Source organism: Pseudochaenichthys georgianus, chromosome 11 (genome assembly GCF_902827115.2).
Source record: "Pseudochaenichthys georgianus chromosome 11, fPseGeo1.2, whole genome shotgun sequence".
NCBI classification, from domain to species: domain Eukaryota; kingdom Metazoa; phylum Chordata; class Actinopteri; order Perciformes; family Channichthyidae; genus Pseudochaenichthys; species Pseudochaenichthys georgianus.
In genome coordinates, this window is record NC_047513.1 from 25,392,262 (window position 1) to 25,415,662 (window position 23,401).

General features: G+C 42.1%; 1 protein-coding gene across 2 annotated transcripts in view; it reads left to right on the forward strand.

Annotated features, from left to right (window-relative positions):
• trit1 (tRNA isopentenyltransferase 1) overlaps positions 1-16,463 on the forward strand; it is a 54,002-nt gene extending 37,539 nt beyond the window's left edge. For both annotated transcript variants that reach the window (XM_034095228.1, XM_034095229.1), the window contains exons 9-11: positions 12,930-13,039; positions 14,945-15,062; positions 15,531-16,463. In XM_034095228.1, coding sequence (XP_033951119.1) covers positions 12,930-13,039; positions 14,945-15,062; positions 15,531-15,730 — 428 coding nt within the window. In that variant the 3' untranslated portion in view covers positions 15,731-16,463. The remainder of the gene's footprint in view (positions 1-12,929; positions 13,040-14,944; positions 15,063-15,530) is intronic.
• Positions 16,464-23,401: the final 6,938 nt, after the last annotated feature.

Consider the following 23,401-nt stretch of genomic DNA (forward strand, 5'->3'; position numbering starts at 1 on the left):
CCCTTCACTCATTGTGTGTGTGTGTGTGTGTGTGTGTGTGTGTGTGTGTGTGTGTGTGTGTGTGTGTGTGTGTGTGTGTGTGTGTGTGTGTGTGTGTGTGTGTGTGTGTGTGTGTGTGTGTGTGTGTGTGTGTGTGTGTGTGTGTGTGTGTGTGTGTGTGTGTGTGTGTGTGTGTGTGTGTGTGTGTGTGTGTGTGTGTGTGTGTGTGTGTGTCATTGTAGGTTTTTAGAAAAGAAAATAAGAACATCAGCACAGTTTTGTTGGAAATGTATGTGTCTATTTTTCATTAGTCATCCACCTTTTTTTATAGGCTTTCATAGGGATATTTAAATATTCAACTTATTGTAGCTGCATTTTTCCTCTTTTTCACTTTCCAAAGGTTTCACTTTCTTTAGTAATACCTTACCATTAAAAGAATGGTCTAACACTTTTAGGAAATGAGCTTTTTCTCTTTCTTGCTGATGGTTAGATGCATAGATCGATGAAAACAGGACCGTGTTTCCTCAGAATACAAAAGCACTATTCTGTAAACTTTAAATGTGGCACAACATTGGATTTGATTTGACTCGGCGTGTGTGAGCTGCCATGAAGTTAAACGGAGGGTAATGTTTCCAAATCTATCCCCAGCATACACCTGCAGCTGTTTTAATGACTTGTTCCCAGCATTATGTCCCCTGTGGCACTGAATGCATATAAAGGAACTGTAGCGGTTGGGTCTGGCGCTGCAAAATGGATACACGTTTCCAAAATCAACCCGTGTTTGGCAGGCGGTGATTTCCCACCCTGGTTGCAACCCCTGGAAGTCAGATGTGTTTTAAATGGCACATAAAGGATCAGTTTGTTTCTGTGACCCAAACGGAAAGCTGGCCTCTGAGCCTCCAGCAGCCGCCCTGTAGTGACCCAGCCTCCTAATCCTGTTAGGCCCAAGTGGCTTAGGCTGCCGGGCCTACAGCTCAGTACCCCTCTTTCTGCCTACGTGTCTGCGCTGCATGCACCATATGTTCTTCATCACATGTGTTCCTGTGCTTTTACATATGCAGTAATCTGTCTGAACTTGTCTGCGCTTTTGCACATTCATGTGGATCTGTCTGTGTGTCGTAACTGCCCTTAAAGACCCTGCTTACACTTAATACAGAACAAACAGACAGTTCCTTGCGACTTCAAGCAGGCCTGGCTGTGCCGGTGGAAAATTAAATCAACATCTTTAAAGAGGCCCTATTTAGCTTCTTGGGGTTTCTTATTTCCTGTAGTGTGTCATATTCGTTTTGTGCATTCAAATGTCTTTAAAGGCTAACATCCCTACCTCTTCTTTCATCGGAAAACAAACACCCTAGATACACAATGATGGTGTTTTTCTTTCCTAAACTTGATCTATTTGACTATATATATTTCTCCTAAATTCACGAAAAGTTAGCTGTTGGAAAATGGCATATTTATTAATCCTCTAGGGAAAATGCAGGTTTCACTCTGATGTTGATATACAGTCACAGTTCAAATACACACATGCATCGATGGAGATGTGTAGTTTGAGTTAAGAGTTTCAAGAGTTATAGCTGAGAAAACACTGCACGTAGTTTTTGGGGATATTATAATGAATTGGTTTTGAACTCTATAAAGTTACGTTTACCATACATTTATCATGAACCTTTCAACCAGTTTATTTAATAAATGAACATGTACTCTTAACAGTTTTCCAAAAAGCTCTAAAAACACTCCAGCCTGACTCAAAGTAAACCTGGAAAGTTTCTGCTGGAAATCCATCTAGCTCCTGTAGCGGACTGCACGGCAGGGACCACAACATGTTTCTGTTAAATGTTATTTTTTCCTGGAAAGCAGTAGGAAACTTGGCTCTTTTAGCCCAAAAGATATAATGCTTGCTTGTCAATGTGCAGTTAAGGACAGAGAAAAAACACTTCTATTTCACAAAACGTTACATCCCAGTAGATGTAGATAACTCGCCTCCGTTACCTTTAACTCTTCCAAAAACAGAGACAAGTTTGAATGAATTTTAGCAAATGGAGGCCACATTTCACACCAGCTACATTTTATGAAAATAAAACAAACTCACAAAACTAACACAGCAGTCTCATGTATCCAGTCGTATGCGCACTACTTCCAAAACACATGCATTTCACTCAAACCTTACTATTTATAACACTTATAGTTTTTGCATCTGCGCAAGCATGACACTGTGAACGAGGAAGTGTTTTAAATAGAAAGGTTACATTAAATACATGTTTGGAGAGTAGTGAGCATACATCTGTTTAAATGAGACTTGGATCATACTGCTCAAGTTGTGTGAGAGTTTATAAACGGATGTTTTGATATAGTTAAGCTGTTGTTAGAAGCTGCCCACTTTAAAGGGGCCCTATTATGCTATTTGTGGTTTTCCCTTTCCTGTAGTGTGTTATATACTGTAGGGTTTTGTGCATGCTGGTCTGCAAAGGCTAAACTCCCAAAGTTGTCTCTCCCCCTGAAATGCCTCCATTGGACTCCTTTGTTAACTTCAGTTACATAGTGACAACAGGGTGTCCGTGGGGTCTTAAAAAGTATTAAAAGTTGATAAATCAATTTAGCGAAAATTAAGGCTATTAAAAAGTATTAAACGGCATTTTCCAAGGTATTAAGAAGGTCCACAGCAACGACAACATGAAACACCCTTTAATTTACTGAAACAACATGTCGGGGAAACCCCCTCAAGGCCGCCCCATGCATAGCGTGCCATAAAATGCTGCTTCTTATTTTATGTTTCGTTGCCTTGCTCCGCTCTGTGGGGGGGGCGGATTGTTATCTGCTGGTGGACTACCTGAGAGATATACAGCAGGAGAACATAGAACATGCCGGAGCCACAGCGGAGAATAAACAGAAGGGCAACCATGACAACCATGCTCTGGGGTCTTCTTCGCTGCTTTTGGTGTATTTTGTGGCGGCAGCAGCGCCACTTACAGGCCTGGCATATGCACTACAGCGTTTCCAGCGGTCTAGTGTGAACGGACGCGTTAATGAATCGAATGCGCTTGAACGGAGGACTTTTTTGCGTTTGCGTATGTGTTTTACTGTATGCGTCCTCGTGGGGCCGGGGTCTAAGCCAAACTATATCCGGTCACAGAGATCTGCTTTTTTAAAGTAAGGTCAACACATATCGACCCTAAATATAGTCTATATTAAGAACGAGAAAAGTCTTAACATATATATCGTTTTTTGTAAACATATGACAAATGTGTGAGGGTGATGACGTCAGAGTATCGTCCTATGAGCCGGGCTTAGCCCCGGACAGCCCCAGCCCAATTTAACCCCTGGGTATTTGTGAGGGAGCTCCTATATAGCATTACCCCGCTGAAGCTCACCAAAGTTTAATATATTTCATAGTTCAAAGTTTTGTCAATTGTTTTGTTTATTGGTCAAATACTGGTTTCTGAGGAGTTGTACTGGAATGAAAGAGCACAGAGTACAGAAGCAACAAAGCAGCATACTGCATTAAACCTGACCTTCACAGAGAGGTGGAAGTTCATGTGGAGAGGAGGCTTCAGTAGTCTGTCTGCACTCTGTTTAGTTGTGCTATCTTACAATCAATATAGTAAATGTGAGGTAAAGTGTGTCGCCAATGTAACCGGTTAGAACTCGAAGTTGCGATGAGGTCTTAAAATGTATGGAAAGGGTCTTAAAAAAGGTCTTAAAAGGGATTACATTTGACTTCAGGATTCCTGCAGATACCCTGTGACATCACCATCTTACACTTGCACTTCTATTGGCAAGCACTGTTCCTTTAATATGTATTTTAGATGTTTGTTGTTTTCAGTGTCACACAGTTCTGTCCTTGTGCCCACACCTGTTGGGGATTGTCTCTGGGTTTTGGTCTCTAACCCCGCTTAACCCACCTTTCGGACTGCATCGTCTGCGTTCACCTCGCTTCCTCGCCGTGACTGCTGACCTATTTTCTCTTTCATCTGAGCCCCCCACACACACACACATACTCACTCGGGTGCCGGTAGGCCTCAGCTGAGCGGGCTAATCTCCTGAAGCATTACAGAGCTGCCGGGAATTTGGCTCGACCACACAAACTCAGACATCGAGGTCAAAAGGGGATACTCGGGCCAAATCAAGCATACAGGGACTAGTGGGTCAAAGGGGAAGAATGAATTGGACATGACGGGGGATTTCAGACAGGAAAACACCAGCAAATTGCTCATAGAAGCTCGAAAATGACCCAAATGCTTCATGTGAATGTACTGCAGGTTTCCCTGCCTCGAAAGCACACGTTTACGCTTTCTGTGAGGGTGGGCGTTCGGTTTCTTGAATACTTTTCAGCAGGATACGTGGTTTTTGTTTGACTCTAGGTGCTGTGGGGATTTAAGCGCCAGGTCAGCCGACGCAAATTAAATCGAGCTTAATTTGTCCTGCCTTTAAGTGTGTCTGTATGTGGGTGTACGCTTTATGTGTGATTGTCTGGGTATAGGGGATTTGTAAATTAGTGGATTTAATTAACCATAAAGCAAATGGTAATTTGAGGTTATATTAATTTTAATAAATGCCAACAGTTGCCAGTGCCCTCTGAGTTTTTTTATTTTTGTAATTCCCCAAAGACACACAAGCACTCACGCTCTGTGTGTAACCAGGGTAGGCAGGTGTCGTGTGACTGAGGCCCTGTGAGTGTTAAGTAACAGGGTGTAGGTATCTTTTAGTCCAGAGGGAGGGAGAGGGAGGGAGTGAAGGATGGAGGGAGCCAGACAGAGAGCGACGGGACTGACACATGGGCAGCTGGGTGGATGGAGAGGGGAGGTAACCGGATCCAGCTGGGGGAACAGGTGCGTGGCGAGTTTACACCCTTGTTTTATAGAAAGTGCGAAGCTTTCATGTTCCCATACACACTAATGCAACCCCATGAAGTCAAGTCAGGGCTGTAGAGTCACCTGACAAGGGGGAGAGAGACCAGTGCGCTGGAGGATACAAGAATGTCACATAGTTAAAAGTAAAAGCCGTGAGGGATGTCTCGATACCAGAAATGTAGTATCGAAACAGTTTTCGAGAACCAATTTGATACCATCAAACACAAAAATAAAAACGAAATAATTAGTGCTAATGTTAGGAAGTGTAACGGGTCGAAATTCCCTCTTTAATATCCATATAATATTGCTGTTAAAAAATATGTCGTTCAACAATGGTGTTATACTTTTTTTGTGTCAAAAACTAAATTTCACAAGATGACATTTGAACACACCATGATAACTTTATATTTTACATCACCTATTGTTAATTTTACTGAATAAAACTTGAAAGCAGTTTAACTTAGCTATTCCTCTGTCCTGAAGGCATCCTTGGAAACATCTTGGTTTGACCCGAACATTCATCCCTGAGAAGATGAAAGCTGTAGTAAAACAAATACTGTAACTGTCTTGTTTCAGCATTTTTCTATCATCTTTGTAAAAAGGCAATGGTTCTCGTGAAGAAAAAGGCTGCGCCACCAGATGTGGGGTACTTTCAAAAACACTATTCAAATTATGGCTTTTAAATTAATCCCATTTTCATTTAGGAATATGTGATCGTTATCTTCATCATGTGAGCGACTTCTTCCCATTTTAGCAGTCTTGGGATCTATTGTTGATATATAATTACAGATTTTAGCAGCTTCAATAGATCTAGAGTGAAGGAAAAGGAACAGAGGCACAGTGTACGCTAGGGATGTAACGATACCAAAAACTCGCAGTACGATAATATCGCAATTTAAAAAGTCCACGGTGCGATATTGAAAAATAAAGGGAAAAAATGTGATTTTTTTATTTTTCTTTATTAAATAATAAATCTGATTTGTACAGCATTGTAGTGGGATAGTAGTATTTGAAAGTGTCAACAATATAATAATCAGACCCTGCAATAGAATAAATCAAGTTTCACTTTATTTTTTCAAGTAACTCAACTCTAACTCACTCACTCACTCAGCATCATCAAGGTTATCTTTTAGGAATATGAGCATGTCCACATTTCCAGGTCGAAGCTGGGATGTTTGGGCGTTTACAAAATCCCCTGCTGTGGAAAGAACTCTCTTGCTTGGTACTGATGTTGCTGAGACAGAGAGATATGCTTTGGCCATGGGTGACAGCAGTGGGTCAAACTGTGCATTGTCTCTCCACCACTTCAACAACAATACAGTTTTTGTCAAGAAGGTGAGGCTTATTGACAGAGATATAATATACTGTTGGTACTTGTCAATGTCTCTAGGTATGTACATGTAGCCCTGTAAATATGATGTCCTTTTGTGTTATCTGTTGTTTTATGTTCATGTTGTAACCTACTTGCTGCCATGTTGGACAGGTCTCCCTTGAAAAAGAGATCGATTATCTCAATAGGACCATCTAGTTAAATAAAGGTTTAAAAAATATATATTTTTTTAAAAATATATATGTTTGAATTTTTTTTTTTTAAATCGAGATATTTTTGTCAGTCTCACGACGGTATTGAGCCATTTATTTACCGCGATATTCGATATATCATTACATCCCTAGTGTACGCACATACAATAGATATATAAGACAGCCTGATACAATGACTCATCTTTTGAATCAATTTGACCGGATCTACAAAAGAAATATCCTTGACTTAAACTTGACCTGCTGCAGAAATGTCAAACAACAAACAACAAACAACAAAGGAGTTGAAGGAGACAAAAAGTGGAAGAGGAACCATAGTAAAGAGGAAGGAGGCCACTCAGTGAATGGAGGCAGCTGTTACTGTGTGGATGGCAGCCAAAGAAAAACAGCTGGGGGGGAGGGCAGTAAATGAGTTTCTATAGCAAAGCACACACAGGCACACAACCTTCGCTCGGCAAACACCAGGATGACGTAGCAAATGACTCCCAGCCTGTTTGTTGCAACAGGTGGACTACTGTTTCAACACACACACACACACACACACACACACACACACACACACACACACACACACACACACACTGGCAAGCAGCTGCTGGGCGACAGGGGATGCTCTTTCTTGTTGGCACAGTAATATCCCCTGTATGTTTGAAATGCAACGGTGTGTGTGTGTGTGTGTGTGTGTGTGTGTGTGTGTGTGTGTGTGTGTGTGTGTGTGTGTGTGTGTGTGTGTGTGTGTGTGTGTGTGTGGTGTGTGTGTGTGTGTGTGTGTGTGTCTGCTCGCTCTTTGTCCTTTTAACGTTTCTTATCAACCCTCATTCACTACAGAGTGGATTAGCAGAGTTAAATTTCACCAGATCCCAAACGAGATCCCATCCAGCATCTGGCAACCCACCGTACATTATCTCCCTTTTTTATTTACCGCTCTGCCCCGTGAGAGGCGGCAAAAGGGGAATCGTGAGGGGGGTGTTTCAGAGAGATTAATAGCACAAAGTAAGGAGAGAGATAGCGGTACAAGGGCGGCACAGAGCACGGCTGGCGAGGTGAAGTATTTACGATAATACTTTATTGTCAGATCGAGTCTGAAATGTTTATTTTTTGTTCTCATTTCCAACTTCAACAAGGACAAATATTAAAGGCGAGATGCAAGAGGACACACATTTAACAAGACATAACTATCACTGAAGAGAAACATGCTCAAGACCCTCTAACTTACATTTGACCTGGGATTTAGTTCTGTATTTAGGATTGACTTGATTCAATCGCAGGACCCTGTATCTCTGATTTAATGGTAACAATTCCTATTCTAAGAGCTTTTTATTAGAGCACCAACCCTTCATCTGGTATAGGTATGCCACCACCTGCCTGCTATCGTGCAACAAACACAACATACATTCCTAGTATTGACTTTCCTGGTGTTGAAACATGAGGCTGTGATTGTTACTGCTGTTTTAAAAAGACCAACATTCTCTAACAAAAGGACTATATAAACACACATCACGCAGTCCGAGTGTTGGGAATAGAGTTGTGCACAGGGAAAACACACTCTTGGAAACAAATGTAATGCAGGTGCAAGAGAGCTGAGACGTTGCCATGAAGGACCTTTGTTTGTTTTGCCTTTGTCAGCAATTACATTAAGCAAAGCTGGCATTAACAGGAAAGTTAAAGGAAGAGCCTCTTTGCAATGTGAGACTAGAAGGAGTTGGAACAAGCATCAAAAAGAAAATGCGGAAATGCCTTAAACCTGCATTGTTTCTAAGGGTCAGGAGGGGGCTACTCCATTGTTTGCAAAAAGAAGTGATTGTATAGAAGTGTATGAGAAAGTTACCCTTCTTCTTACTTGGTTTATTAGTTCAGGTAACGTTTTCCCAATTAGTATATGATCTCAATCCTTACTTTCAGGTCTTCCTTAACATGCAATGATGTCAAATTAAGTAATTACTGTCCCATTTTGCGTAAAATAGACGATAAAGCAGAGTATGCTTTAGGGCGGGGCTTCCTTATGATTGACAGGTTGCTGCAAAGGCGTGGTCCAGTTTGGTCGTTGTCTGTGGTATTTTCTTATAACTTTCCTCGTTTCATTGCTGGTTCCAAAGAAAACAAGAGAACATGTAAAACATCAACTAGCGGCTTCAAAAACCATTGTCCACAGACCAATTATTCATGTCATGGTGGCTAGAGGAATTTAACTAAGGCAAGGCAAGTTTATTTATATAGCACTTTTCAACTAAGGCCAACATGTAAGTATATAGCTCTGAGGCGTGTCCATGTGAACACTCTCATTGTTCCCACACACACTCCTTCTTCTCAGAGACTCAATAGTTGTACAGATAACCAGTTATACAGTCGGTGCTCTGTATGCCTCTGTAATGATGGAGTCCCAGACAGTTCCCAGCAGAGATGATAACTTCAGTCTGTTGGGCGTCTGCTGTGTGTGGAAAGGATTAAGCCATAATTGAGTTTGCTAACTGTGCCTTACAGGTTAATGGGATTCATTTACGTGAGTATATGCTCTTAACACATTTCTATAATATGAAAAACCTCTCCCTATTAGGTCCTGCTCTGTGTCTCTTTTGTGATTTTTAGCAGCCTGGCTCTGTAAATGACAATGACAGCCGATTATGTTTATAATTCAGCTTTGTATTTCACATGTTATATCACCACCTCAGCACTAAACAGGTGTATCATACATGATGCAAATTCCAAATGGATATGTGAGCACAGATAGCACGACATTTTGCAGCTGCATATGTAGCCACCATAGGTGCAGCATAACCCCTTAAAGTGGACCTATCATGCAAAATGGATAGAGCATGTGTGTGAAGAAGCAGGAAATAAAAAGGAACTCACCTTGTGGTGTAACCGGCAAGAGAGAAAGCCTTTGAGCTCCATACTGTTTCAGAAATAATCCTTGATAATCCATGATATGGCGTTTCATCACCGCAGTATTTAGTTTAGACAGTAGCTGCCGGGTCCCGCATGAGCTCAGACCCCTCCTTTTTTATCAATTATACCCAAAATCAGCACTTTTGAAACAGGAAGTGAAATAGAGGGATATGAGGCATGGCTAGAATGGATGATCTGTTTGGTATTTTGGGCAAAACACTTCATAGACATGTTTTTTATATATTTTCATATATCTGAGACCTATGCTATTGCCTAAAAATAGCATGATAGGCAACTCTTACTACTTTCAAATCCAGGCTGAAGACTTTTCTTTTTGTCGCTGCTTTTAATTGAACTATTCATATCTTAGACTGCACTGTAACTTTTATCCATGTATTTTTTCTTTTTATGTTTATTTTATTAGCTTTTCTTTTTAATGACTGTTTTTAAATGCCATTTTCTGAATGTCTTTCATTTTTTGTAAAGCACTTTGAATTGCCTGTTTTTCTGAAATCATTACCTCTACAAAACCTAGTTTTTTTTATCACTTTGGTTTGTTTTTATATTTGTTTGTAATAATAATAATGCATTTTATTTATATAGCGCTTTTCACAACTCAAAGACGCTTTACAGTATGAGGGAGGGTAGACAAACAAGGACAGGCAAACAAGTAAGTATAGTAAAATAAAAAGGCAGTCAAGAGGAAGTTGATTGAGAGGGGGGGGGCTTATGGGTAGACACTAGACAGAGTTGAAAAGATGTGTTTTGAGGCGGGACTGAAAGACTGTGAGGGTCTCAGAGTCACGGAGATCTTGGGGGAGGGAATTCCAGAGCCTAGGAGCTGCCACTGAGAAGGCTCTGTCCCCAAAGCTGCAGAGTGTGGATGTGGGAATGGATAGGAGTCCGGCTGCGGTGGATCTGAGGGACCGTGGGGGTTGATAAGGAGTGAGAAGGTTTGTGAGATGGGCCAGATGGTGGAGTGCTTTGTAGGTGAGGACCTGCATTTTGTAGTTGATGCGATGAGAGACAGGAAGCCGGTGGAGGTCTTTGAGGACTGGGGTGATGTGATGCCATGATTTGGTATGCGTGAGGAGACGTGCAGCTGCATTTTGAACCCGTTGGAGTCTGTTGAGGGATGTAGTGCTGATGCCGTAAAGAAGTGAGTTGCAGTAGTCAAGGCGGGAGGAAATGAAGGCATACATTAGTCGTTCGGCTGCGGGGCGGGTGTGAGAGGGTAGGCTTTTTGCAATATTGCGGAGGTGGAAAAATGAGGTTTTGACTGTTTGGCGGATGTGAGGTTCGAGGGAGAGGGTGGGGTCAAAGATTACGCCAAGGTTGCGTGCCTGATTGGAGGGAAAACAATGGTGCCATCGATGGTGAGTGTTATGTTAGTGACCTTGCTGAGGGTGGATTTGGAGCCGATTAGGAGGAGTTCTGTTTTGTTGCTGTTCAGTTTGAGGAAGTTATGTTGCATCCAAGTTTTAATAGCTGTCAGACAGGAATCGATGTGGGTAAGGGGTGGGTTATGGAGGGATTTGGTGCTGAGGTAGATCTGAGTGTCATCAGCATAGCAGTGGAAGTCCAGGTTGAAGTGGCGGAGTATCTGACCGAGGGGGAGGATGTAAATGATGAAGAGGAGGGGGCCATGTACTGATCCTTGAGGAACGCCTTGGGTGACTGAAGCTGTGGCAGAGGAGTGGTTGGGGAGGGAGATGAAGTGGGATCGTTCAGTGAGGTAGGACTGGAGCCATCCAATGTCCCTGAGTCGGGTGAGCAGGATGTTGTGGCTCACGGTATCAAAGGCTGCACTCAAGTCGAGGAGGATGAGAATATTAAGGGAACCAGTGTCACGGTTCCATGGGACAGCGAGGAGTTGAAAAGGTTAGCAAGATGGGGGCAGAGGACGGGGAGGCAGGACTTCAGGAGAGAAGTGGGTAGAGGGTCAAGGGAGCAGGTTGTGGGATTTGAGGAACCGATCAGATGGAGTATTTCAAGTGGGGTAACCAGGTTGAACTGGGAGAGGCGGCGCTGGGGAGAAGGAGTCAGGAGGTCAAGGGAGATGGGGGGGAGAAATGGTAGCGGTTGGGGGAGATGCTTGTATATCAGATGGAGCTGAGAAGGAGTGGTTAATGGCGTTAATTTTGTCTGCGAAAAACTGGAGGAATGAGCTGCAAGTAGCGGAAGTAGAAGTAGAGAGGTTATCAGCATGGGGTTTGAAGAGCTTGTTAACTGTGGAGAAGAGGGTCCTGGGGTTACGGGAGGGGTCAGTGAAGATGTTGGAGAGGTAGGCAGATTTTGCCGGCAATAAGAGCATCTTTGTATGCATTGAGATGGAGTTTGTAGCTTATGTAATGGACTGTGAGGGATGATTTCTTTGAAAGACGATCAAGTTGGCGGCCTCGCTGCTTCATTTTACGCAGTGCGGGTGTGAACCAGGGTGAGGAGGTCTTGAAAGTAACAGTTTTATTTTTGATGGGGGCTAAAGTGTTGAGGGAGGTGAGTAGGATGGAGTTGAGGTGGTTGAGCAGATCATCAGGTGATCAGTTTGTAATTAGTAAAACCACTGGCCAGATTTTATTTAAAGAGACCATATTATGCTTTTTGGGAGTGTTCCCTTTCCTGTGGTGTGTTTATATAGGTTTTAGTGCAATGGTCTCGCTTCTATTGGCTACTGCTCAGACACATGTACGTTATAGGCTAAGGAGCCGGACAGCTAACCAATCAGAGCAGACTGAGCTCTGGTTTCAGACAGAGGGTGAAAAGATTATTTTTTACTTAGGAAAACAGCTTTGGATTTCCCTGCTAGTGTAGTACACATTTGCCCTTTAGATTTCACTTTTCTTTATTGTTTGCTATTTTTAATATGTTTTACTTAAATGTGCTCTAAATGTATAAATTATGCATGCAATTTGACTTTTTTTCACACACTGTTGCAGTCTTTTGAAGTCACTTTCTCTTCAAGTTGCACACGCCCTCATTTCCTGCGCATCTGTGTCAATCAATGCAGGGCAGTGGCTCATGATGCAGACACACAGGACTCGTGCTGCTGTGTAGTGCTGAGGCCCAGCCTAGAGACTGCTGACTGATGCAAAATAGAAACACAGGGGTGGAACATTTAGAGGGAGAGGGAGAGAGAGAGAGAATGAGTGAAAGCTGAAGCCAGACTGATGGCAAAATAGAAAGAGAGGGATGGTGCACCAGAGAGAAGGGTGGGAGGAAGAAGGGAGAGAGGGAGAGACATTATCGAGCCAGTGTGAGTCAGCAGGTTGACGGAGCTTCAGGGCGCGGCTCCTGCACATCACTGCTACTGTCAGGGTCCCACTCTATGCTGAATGCATCCTGAAGTCCCCCCCATTGTCCCTGGTATAATGTCTGTTTGTCTCTTATCAGATTTAAAATAATAAGTAACATTATTAGCAAGTCAATATATTTCAACACATTAAGAATCAAGCGTCAATGAGAAGAGAAGCCCTTAAACGCATTGGGAAGATATAGTGTCACTAAAACAGTAGAAAGTGGTAGAAAAGTTCCTGTTCAAGGTCCATAAACCCGGTCCATAAACGGTAGAAACACTAATCAAAATGTTGGCCCTGAACACGACTTAATTATATTCATTGGCAGTCCTTGTTTGACTTGTAAAATGCATAAAGTGCGTTTGTGTTTGCCCTGTGTGTGTAGGACCCGGGGACAACGTGCCGCTGGTGTTTGGCCTGGAGGTGACGGACGTGTCGAGGTGGGAGGAGACGGTGCTGAACCCTGCACTGCAGATACTGGACAGCCTCAGCAAGGTGGGGCTCGGCACTCTGAACCAGCTGCTTCATCTGCTGTTGGGACAAACTCACACATCCTCTTCAATGCCTTTTGTTCCTGCTTTTTATCATTCAAACCTTTTTTATTGCTTACTTTGTTTTTTCTACTGCTTTTGTTGTTTTTGTCCTTTCTATCTTCCTTTTTCAACCCGTCTATGTGCCTCTTTTACAATCCGTTTCTTCCCTTTTGTGTACATTCATTCTTAGGTTTTGTCCGTCTCTCTGTATTTAATTCCTAGTATTCCCTTAAGCACTTGCTTTTGTTCCTCGAGTCCACACGCACGCACGCACACGCACATACACACAAACAGGTGCTCTCAGAAAATATTCATAATCTTCTTTTTTTTAACGATGAATGAGTAAAAAAGCAAGAACATTCTTGTGAGTTCATAAAATGATATCACTTTACTGAAATGCAACCTTAAAACCAGGAACCTTATGCAATGCAACAATATCCAAATCTAAGATGATATCAAGTCTCATATCACAATATATCTATATAATATCAATATATTTTGCCTTACCCTTCGTAACATGAAACTTTTTTTGTTGCATATCTTGTGTGATCATTTTTGTTGATCGTATAATATTTCCCATAATGTCTTTGTTGATTGTCTAACTAGTCATTTCAGTGCAGACTTAATCAAATAAATGATTGGTGAATATCTGCCTGACAGTTTACCTAATCAGTCTGAACATGTCTGTAGCATTCTTCTGTAAACGTTATTTTGAGCTACTTGTAACCGCCTACTGGACCAAATCACATAACCGGGGGTTGTCCGGTGCCTTGCTCAAGGGCAAACGGGAGTTCCCATTCCTGTTTGCTAGATTACTTAGAATGTTCCGTCCTATACTCCTTTCTTTTAACTTCTTACTGTAACTTATTCTTCCACCACTATACCGCTATACATTGTTACATGCTTTCTTCCCTTTTCCCTTCCTTTTCCTTCCATTACTTTCAACTTTACACATTTATTTATGCCTTTTCCAACTATCCCACACTTCTTCCAGCTTCGTAGTTCTTAATTAATAGCTTTATTTCATTGACGCTCTATTGAAGGAACCATGTGGAGTTTTTCCTCTCATTCTCTCCAGTCGCGTATAATAAATTGTGGGTTTCGTTTTGGACTCGGCTCATTAAAGACGGCAAGTGCCGAGTTCCTGAAACTGGTATGTCTGACAAAGATAACATCAGGTGTGCTGTTTGGAGATGCAGGGGATAAAAGCAAGTCAATAAATAAGCAATGCTAAAGAGCAGTGCTAACTAAAGGTGCTAAAAAAACTCCCCTTAAGGACGCTGACCTCACGCTGACCTCACACTGACCTCACACTGACCTCACGCTGACCTCACGCTGACCTCACTAAACTATTTGAAGAGGTTTGTGACGTGTTTGACACTGAAGCATTTTACAACATGGCCCAGTAAACTGTTGTTGACTTGTGTGTTGTTGGCACAACAGCCATGTGTAATACTTAAAGCTTAACTAATCCCCCTCAGAACTTTGAGTTCAGGGGAATTTCAGACAACCGTTTCAGAAAGAATACTTTGACTCGGGTCAGAGGTCATTCTTCTGTTTTTTGCTACCAGCCTAGATAAAAGAAGTTGTAATGGCATTTATCTGTTTGAAGAAAAGAAAACATCTATTCCCTCCATTTTTCCCTTAAAAATGTATCAAATATATAATAATAGTCTTCAAGGTTTTGTCTCCAAGTTGAAATTCCAGTTTGTTTGTACACTAGTGCACATGTGACATGGCAACACACACAGCTATACCCCAACAAAGGCACTGGTGAAGAAGTCTACTGGATGATATAAACAATGCACATTTGAATCATAAAAAAGAAAGAAAACTCTACAGTGCATGTTTTTTCACAATCTATCAGGGTGAGGAGCCAGCGATTCAGCCAATCAGAGTGCAGGGGGAGGAGCAGCGGAACAAACGGAGCCGAAATACGTGTGATCTGTGTGATAAGATCATCATCGGAGACCTGGAGTGGACAGGTGAGGCATCTGCTATATAAAAAACATATTATTACTCTTACGTGCAGTGCTGTTTATCAATTTAGATTTTTTTTTGGTGTGGGTGTTCGAGATATGAGCTGTTGACATGTCTGCCTTTTCTTGAATATATATATATATATATATATATATATATATATATATAATATAAGGGAACTAAATGGCACTTAGCTCATCATGCCTAAAGCACAAATAAAAATACATCTTTGAAAACTCATCTTTAAATGTTGTCATACTCCAAGGGAAAAACAACAAGGTACCTACAAAGGCCACAGTGTCATAAAGAATGATGACAAACCTGATCACCCCTGATACCCTCCCTCTTGAAACCAAATCCCTATTTATTTTTCTTGTTGATGAATCATGTTCATGACTCATTAAGGTGAAACGGTCCCATTGCATGCCAAATATATCCAACACTGTCCTCTTGTTTATTTTCTTTACCTGCAGCTCACCTGAAATCCAAAAAGCATCACCATCATGTGAGGAAGAAGAGGAAGACTGACTCAGGCTGTGAAGTCTCCTCCTCTGCTGTGGACAGCGTCTCTGAAGACTCCTCTGCTGCTGTTGCCCCTGGCAGCAAAGAAACCTCTCAGGAATCATCCCCAGAAACCGTGACAACACACAAGGAAGTCCCTGTGACTTTTTAAGGGTGACGCAGACTCTGGACATCTTCACTCAGGTTCCCAACACTGTCCTGCACAAACAGCTGTTTTCTTACCATCCTTATAGGGCTGCTAACTTGGTTCCCCGTCTGTTTGATCGTCCTGGAGTACTATGGGATGACACAGGAATTTATTACACTGAATGTGGATGCCAATGAAGATACTCGAAATTCACAATGAATTTTTTTACCTTCATCCGTAAAGTATATAACCTTCAAGCGGTTCATCTTGAGGCTGAAGGACGATTCAACATTGGAGACACAAAGGATAACCTTGACTTTTGATGTGTGATTTTGAAGGTTGCTTTGTTCCCCTTGCCTGTTATTTAAAATAATGAACTTTATTTTTCCATTTTAAATGACGCGGCTATTTTTCATACTGTCCATATCTTCAATTTCGTATATGTTAGCATTTCTGGATTCGAGTTTTTGAGTTTTTTTAAACTTGTCTTTAGCATAATCACATTCTCTTTTCCCTTCATCCACTAAAAAAATGAAGGATTTTAAAGTTTGTTTACCAATAGAGGATGTAGTGATTTGATGTGGCAAACTCCACGTCTGTTAATGCCCAAGTGCCTTTAAACTGCATTATCTCTAATGGCCAGCAGGGGGCGACTCCACTGGTTGAAGTGGGAAGTTTGATTGTATCGAAGTCTATGAGAAAACTGAACTTAATTCTCACTTGATTTGTTACCTCAGTAAACATTTTCCCAATGAAACTTGAGTTTTAAGTCTTCCTCCATGCATCATGATGTTAATTTTGTAAAGTTGTTATTATTTAGAGCACATGTGTCAAACTCGATGCCCGGGGGCCAAATCAGGCCCTTGGTGGATTTAATTTCGGCCCGCAGCATCATTTCTAATTACTATTAGATCTGGCCCGCCGGTATATTGCACGCACACCTTCACTCCATCCTGAGGGTTTCCTCAGCTCAGAGCCTGAGCCCAAACATTGATGACCTTGCACCCGAGATGAGATGCCAAGTATCTGAACTAGCAGCACACTGAGTTTAATGGATGTTTCCTTCTGCACATTCTCTCTCACGACAACAGGGCATGTTTGGTTTTCTCTTTGAGGGAAATTTTTCTTGAAGCTGTTGTTGGCCTGTGGAAGAATGTAATCATAAGAAATGACTCGGGGGAGGGGGGGGGGGGAAGGCTGCATATAGAGCCATAAGAAATGAATGCAACTGTTGTTTTTATGGGCAATAATTTAAGCTTTGTTAGTTCCAGGTTTAATATGTGCAATAAGTTCTGCAATAAACATTGAACCAGTCCGGCCCTCGACTAGTACTGATTTTTAAATTTCTGCCCACTGTGTATTTGAGTTTGACCCCCCTGATTTAGAGTAAAATACAAAAGCATTCAAAGGCTTAATTTGTCGAATGCACAATAGATTCAGCCAAGTTCTGGCAATGAAAGTCTTTAGTCCCAGACTGATCGAACAATGCGAAATAGACCATAAAGCAGGGTATGCTTTCGGAAAGGGGGGCTACCCTGCCATTGATAGGTTGCTACCACCGTGTTGGTTTGCCTGTGTGTTTGTCTTACGACTTTTACCCTTTCAGAGTGTGTTTTGAGTTCATGCTCCAACTGTTTGTGATTCCAAAAAGCCAAAACGCCCAAAACTCAAGGTTTGAAAACAACAGTCCACGATAAATCGGAGACATCACAGTGACTACATCCACTTCTTATAAACAGTGAGTGCTTATGTGTCACTCAAGTGATTACTAAATGAAATCGGAGAGCATTTCAAATCGGCTTTAATGTACCTTTCTACCAGTCACCGCAAAGCTTACACAGCACAAAGTGTTCGCATTAAATACGTTTCCCCAGCCCTTTGTGTGATAACGACTCGTCACCTGATGAGTGCTGTTTCTGTCAGCGCAGCATAGCGAGCGCATTTCTGTTCTGACAGTGCTATAAATGGCCGGCTGCTAGCAGAGAGTGTGTTTGCACGTCTTTGTTTATCCAGCGGCTTGTCGTACCCTCTTTCAAACCAAGGTGTGCCCGCATGCTGCCAAACCACTTACACAATCGCTGGCATGGCTCCAGAGCCCTCGATTGGCGCTCCCTTTCCCTCTCCTCACCTGCCACTCTTTCTTCTCACATTCCCTCCCTCCCTCCCTCCCTTCCTCGGAGTCGGACAATTGTTCCACATTCCCGGCTAACACTCCATCATCTCTTTCTTCAAGTCTTCAGTCCGGGTTTTAGACGTTTTCTTTCAGCGTTGTTCACAGGCTCCCAGTGTTTGACCTCATCCACATGACTACAAATATTTCCAGCCGTATAATAGCTGGAAATATGTGTGTGTGTGTGTGTGTGTGTGTGTGTGTGTCCCACATTTCCAAACTGGGTCAGGCCTCAAGCTTACTGGAGGCTTACCAAACACTATGTATTCACACTGATAGCAAAGGTCACTGCAACCGGTGTCTGTTCTTCATCCTTTCTGTGTTTCTATTTGTCTTTCTTTCCTTCTGTGGGACATTTTTAAATCGGGCAGACTATTTCCGTTTCCCCTTAGGTGTCCCCTCTGTCATCAATAATTACAGAAACAATGAGAGCGATTTATAAGTCAAATGATTTTAAAAGCCTCACATTTTTGTAACTTTATGTGCGGTATGTTCTTATCTCGAGTGCCTCAGAGATCTGCCCTGGCACCTCCAGGCACTACTGAATCACTCGGTGTAAAAAAAAAGAAAAAGAAAAGGGAAGCTTGTGCAACTCAATGACATAAGGCCTCCTGGACAGAAGTGGAGAACTGGGGCAGCGTCCGCGGTCACAAGGCTAATGAGTGATTTACCGCCATGCAATGGATCATCTATGGACACACACACACACACACACACACACACACACACACACACACACACACACACACACACATGTAAAATGCACTGAGTGAACTCATTAGTTGCAGACAGTGAGCACAAAGAATAAACATACCTCTTTGAAACTGGCAACTGTGGCCTCCCACACAAATACCTGCTGTGAAAGTGGATTGTTCTGCTTTCCTGAGTGTTTGATTTGATGAGCGCTGCTACTTGAGCAGCCTCAGTGTGTATTTACATGTATAGCTGCATCTGTCAGCGAGCGGCGCGTTTATTCGCTCCATTTCTGTCTCTCCCGTTCTCAGTCTAGCTCCATATAGCCGCTCAGTAGCTGTACATGTTCACAGAGCACACACTGTCTGCATGAGGCCCACCGGGGGGCACTTCAGAACTGCTTATGTAACTCACTCTGCAGCCTATAGATGCTGCATGTCTGTGTCTCGACTGTTTGCAGTGGACTTTTGGCTTCTTGTTCTCTCTTTTCTGTGTATTGCACTTATTGCACCTTCACACTGACTTGTGTCATGATGCATATATGATGGTGATGACATTATCATCCTACAGTATGCCTTCAATTAACATTTATTTTCACTATTGAGTCTATCTAGAATAATGAAACATGTCAATCCCAGTTTCTCAAGGTCTAAGGGGACGTCTTTAAAAGTTCATCTCTGAAACTCAAACATATAATATTCAGTTTATTGATATAAAACTCTGAAAAGCAGGAAATCTCTACAAATGAGTCTTAACATTTATTTTATCAGGAAATATTACATTACACATACATTTGAATATCAAATGCATCAACTAATAGATTAATTGAATACTCGATGCTCTCGGAAATAAGTTTGATGAGATGAGATGATACGTAGCTTTTTTTTTTGTCATGTATCGAGAAAAGTTGGCAACATTAGCCATGGTTTGTTTTCAAATGTGAAATCTGTTTTTCTGTTTAAAGATCCTGTACATTAAATATTGTTTGAGCTTTTGGCTTTAAATCGAACAGCCAAACAATCTAAAGGATGTCAATTTGTGTGCAGAATAAATATAATTACATAAATGTTATAGACGCTAGCAGTAAGAATTTTTGGGGAAAAAACACAGTTAAAAAACTAGATAAAATAATCGATACCACCTTTGATGGTGGTATCGATACGACACGGTGCTGTCGCCGCAGATATGCAGCTGGATGCTCCTATTTTTTTACAATCAGAAGAAATAATATCATTTTAAAATAAATTAAATCATCAATATTGTGTTTCAAGTCTTTGGTTTATTAAGTAAACCGGATACAGTGAGGCAGTTTTTTTCTGAATGTTCCCTTATTGGAACATTCAGAAACAGTCGAGCTACGTTGTTAGTTTTGTGTTGTTTGTTTGAATGTTACTGATGCTAATGACAGTGTTTGTTGTTGAACTCGCCCGCCTTCCTCTCCCCAGAGAGCTCTGCTGTAATAGTGTGTCATCCAGTGACTGTGCGTCTAGGTAATTTGAAGTCCACTTAATCCTAATCTTTAATCCCATTTGACTAAACATTCCCTGCCATCTGGCCATGGTGAGACAAAAACACATGCACCTACAACACACACACACACACACACACACACACGGGCAGCTAATCAGATAGAGCAGCAGCTGTGGTCCAAGACACTGTTGACTTGACTACCAAGAAGAAGAACCTTTTGTTTTTAAAAAAAAATACAGCTTTGCTAATGTTTTTACAGATAATACAGAAGGCCGAATACTAGACGCCACACAGTTTTGTGATCTTGTCGAACTATGTGGAACGTGAAGGACCTTATTAAGAATGTGTAATGTTTGTCACTGGAGGCAACACGGTGAAGATAAGGAAAAAGGTCAAATGTGGCGGCCAGCTGTTGTGCATGAATTTCTTTGAGCTTTAACTTGAGTATCGAGTATACAATCTGATTTGATGTGTGCCCTTTGTTAGTGAATTATAGAGCCCTGAAGGCAGGAGAGACTGAAAAGAGTCAAGGGAAGCTTATAAAAGTTAACAGCATTTAATTACACAAAAGATGCGGTGGTGTACAAATGTGCGAGTGGCTCTCCCCATGCCTCCGGTCAGTCCGGGTCAGCCGGAGGAAGAGGTCAATCTTTTGCTTGCTCTTCCTGTTGTCATCTGAGGTCTTCTCCTATTGGCCGACGTCGTCGGGGGGCGGGTCCAATGCAATTCCTGCCTTGTTCTGTCGTTAAATTACATCATTCTGGTGTCTGTGGTTATTTAAACATTCCCTAATAAACGTTATTCAGCGGCAATAGATGAGTGCTAAACCCAGTGTGCTCAATGTACAACACCACATGTCATTTCACCTTCGATTATAGTTTCAAAATGCAGCATTTCGCCACATGCTAATGCTAACCGGAAATGAAGCATTTTCAGAATAAAAGTATTAAGTTAATAGTTAGTGAACTTCAGGTTTTTCAGAATAAAACTGATTTAAATTAAATAGTGTATTTAATTCAAATTACGCCATATAAACATTGATTTTAATTTCTAACACCTTTAACATTATTTACACATTTATGTCTTTTTAAAGATGCATGTTTCCTGGAATGGGAGTTTCCTCCGTTCAGGGTCAGTGATTTGGAAGAGGACAAAAAGGATTCAAAACGTGGGTGTTGCATAGCCACGTAAGAATCACAACAGTATCAGGAGTGACTCCATCAGATAAAAGAGCATTGTGTTGTCTGTGCGTGCACGAGACATGTCTCCTTTTTGACATGTTACAGATTAGACATGTATTAATAAACACACCACAAGCCGCTCTAAGTGTAATAGCTGTGTTTGTACCTGTATGCATTATGGATAACACACACTCATTGCCAGAGAGTGCGAGTGTGTTCTCGGGCCAGAGACGAGGTTTTAAAATGTTTCAATGTGATCTGATGTATGCATCCAGAGCCAAGTGCATGCAGACCATCATTTATTGATGTGTGTGCGTGCATAGGGACGAATGAGGTTCAATGAGTTTATGCAGCTCCCTCTCTCTTTTTGCAGCGCTGTCTGGCTCCCTTAGTGGCGAGGAAAGCGACAGAAGGACGAGGAGATGTGATGAGATGTGAAAAGCCTCTGAGGAAGTGACATAGGTGCAGTGTTTGTACGGCTTCCTATAGTCTCTCTCCGGCTCTGCTGCATATTTCCTGCCTTGGTTATGTAATGCGGGGGCCGCTCTACTTTTTCCCCTTCTTCTTCTTCCTCCTCTTCTTACCCTTTCTCAATCTAGAGCCTGACGTGCCTTCCTGTTTGTCCAGCAACCCAGTGAACTCTTTTCCCAGGGCAACACTTAGGAGAAAACACACACACACACACACAGAGGGCAGACTGTATTGCTTATTTTAGACAAAGCTGCTTACCCTTGATGTAGTGTGTGTGTGTGTGTGTGTGTGTGTGTGTGTGTGTGTGTGTGTGTGTGTGTGTGTGTGTGTGTGTGTGTGTGTGTGTGTGTGTGTGTGTGTGTGTGTGTGTGTGTGTGTGTGTGTGTGTGTGTGTGTGTGTGTGTGTGTGTGTGTGTGTGTGTGTGTGTCCATATTAATAAACCCTCTCCTGCCCATTCCCTTTCTTATTGTGGTGCATTTGTTTTTCACCTTTGCACCCATGCAGGAAATAGGTGTGCTGGCCCTTATTTTATTGCATCTGTGTTCACAGGGAGTAGTGTATACTCTGCAGTGTGGCGCATGTGAGACAGTGTGTTTACTGTTTTCCATTGTCAGTGTCGCTGTAGCTAGTTTTTTCCCGCCAGTGCGGTGCTTAGTGGGCGGGGCTCCGGCTGGGCTCAGCAGCAACGAAGAGCCAGAGCTTCCCGCCCGATATGCAAATGAGCTGAGAGTGGGCGGGGCCGGGAGCCTCCCCTTCTGCAGCAGTTAACCCTTTCACTGCCTGAGTGGAAGTCAGTGAAATGCGGTGTGTGTGGCTTCTTGTTCTTGTGTCCTCATAAGGACAGAGCAATGAGGAGGGTCTAAAGAAATAAATGTCTTGCATGTATGAGACTGTAAAGCTGGTCTTCTTACCAATACATTCATATATCCCATGAATAAGCTCTTAATCTAAACGATATGTCATCTTAAATCAAATCCATGTGATGCAAAAACACGTTTGGATGAACTTCCAGCTGCTTCTTGTTTGTGTTTCCATATAGTTTGAAGCAAAAGGATTAACAGCTGGCTGCTCACCTAAACTTTCTCTAAATGTAAACTACTTGCGTTTTATTGTATTACTGATAGATACTTCACTAGAAACTGTAAAACCTTCTGCAGTAGTTGGAGCTCCGCTCAGTTTTTATTGTAAAGCGTGTGTGAGTGTTTCCACTTTGGTGCAACAGCCCACAGCTCACCCATGTTTTAAGTGTGTTGTGTAACCCCAACGTAACATTAGATGGCATGTAGACCAATAGCAGCTGTCGTACACACATGTGGCCCCACACACATCCCCCTTCTCCCCCTTTCCGAACAAAGGGCCCTATTATATGAACAAGTTGTGTGCTTTAACATGCTAAGCAGCAGCAGTCAGGATGGAGACTCAACATGGTCCCGCACTTCATACCCTGTCAAATATTTCACATCTTCACCCACTGTTCTCTCCATGTGTGCATTTCTCTGTTGTATATACTCTATATATACATGCAGTTGTTGCTGGGGAGGCATTAGAGTCATGCAGTCTACAGCAGTCTTACAACATATGTGATATTTGATCCAAGGCTCTGAGGTTATGTATTGATTCTTTAACATGTGTACTCATGCAATCTGCTTTCCTCCTAGAGCCAGTAGCTGCATGCTTATGTGTGTGATCTGTGTGTAAAGTCAAAGAGC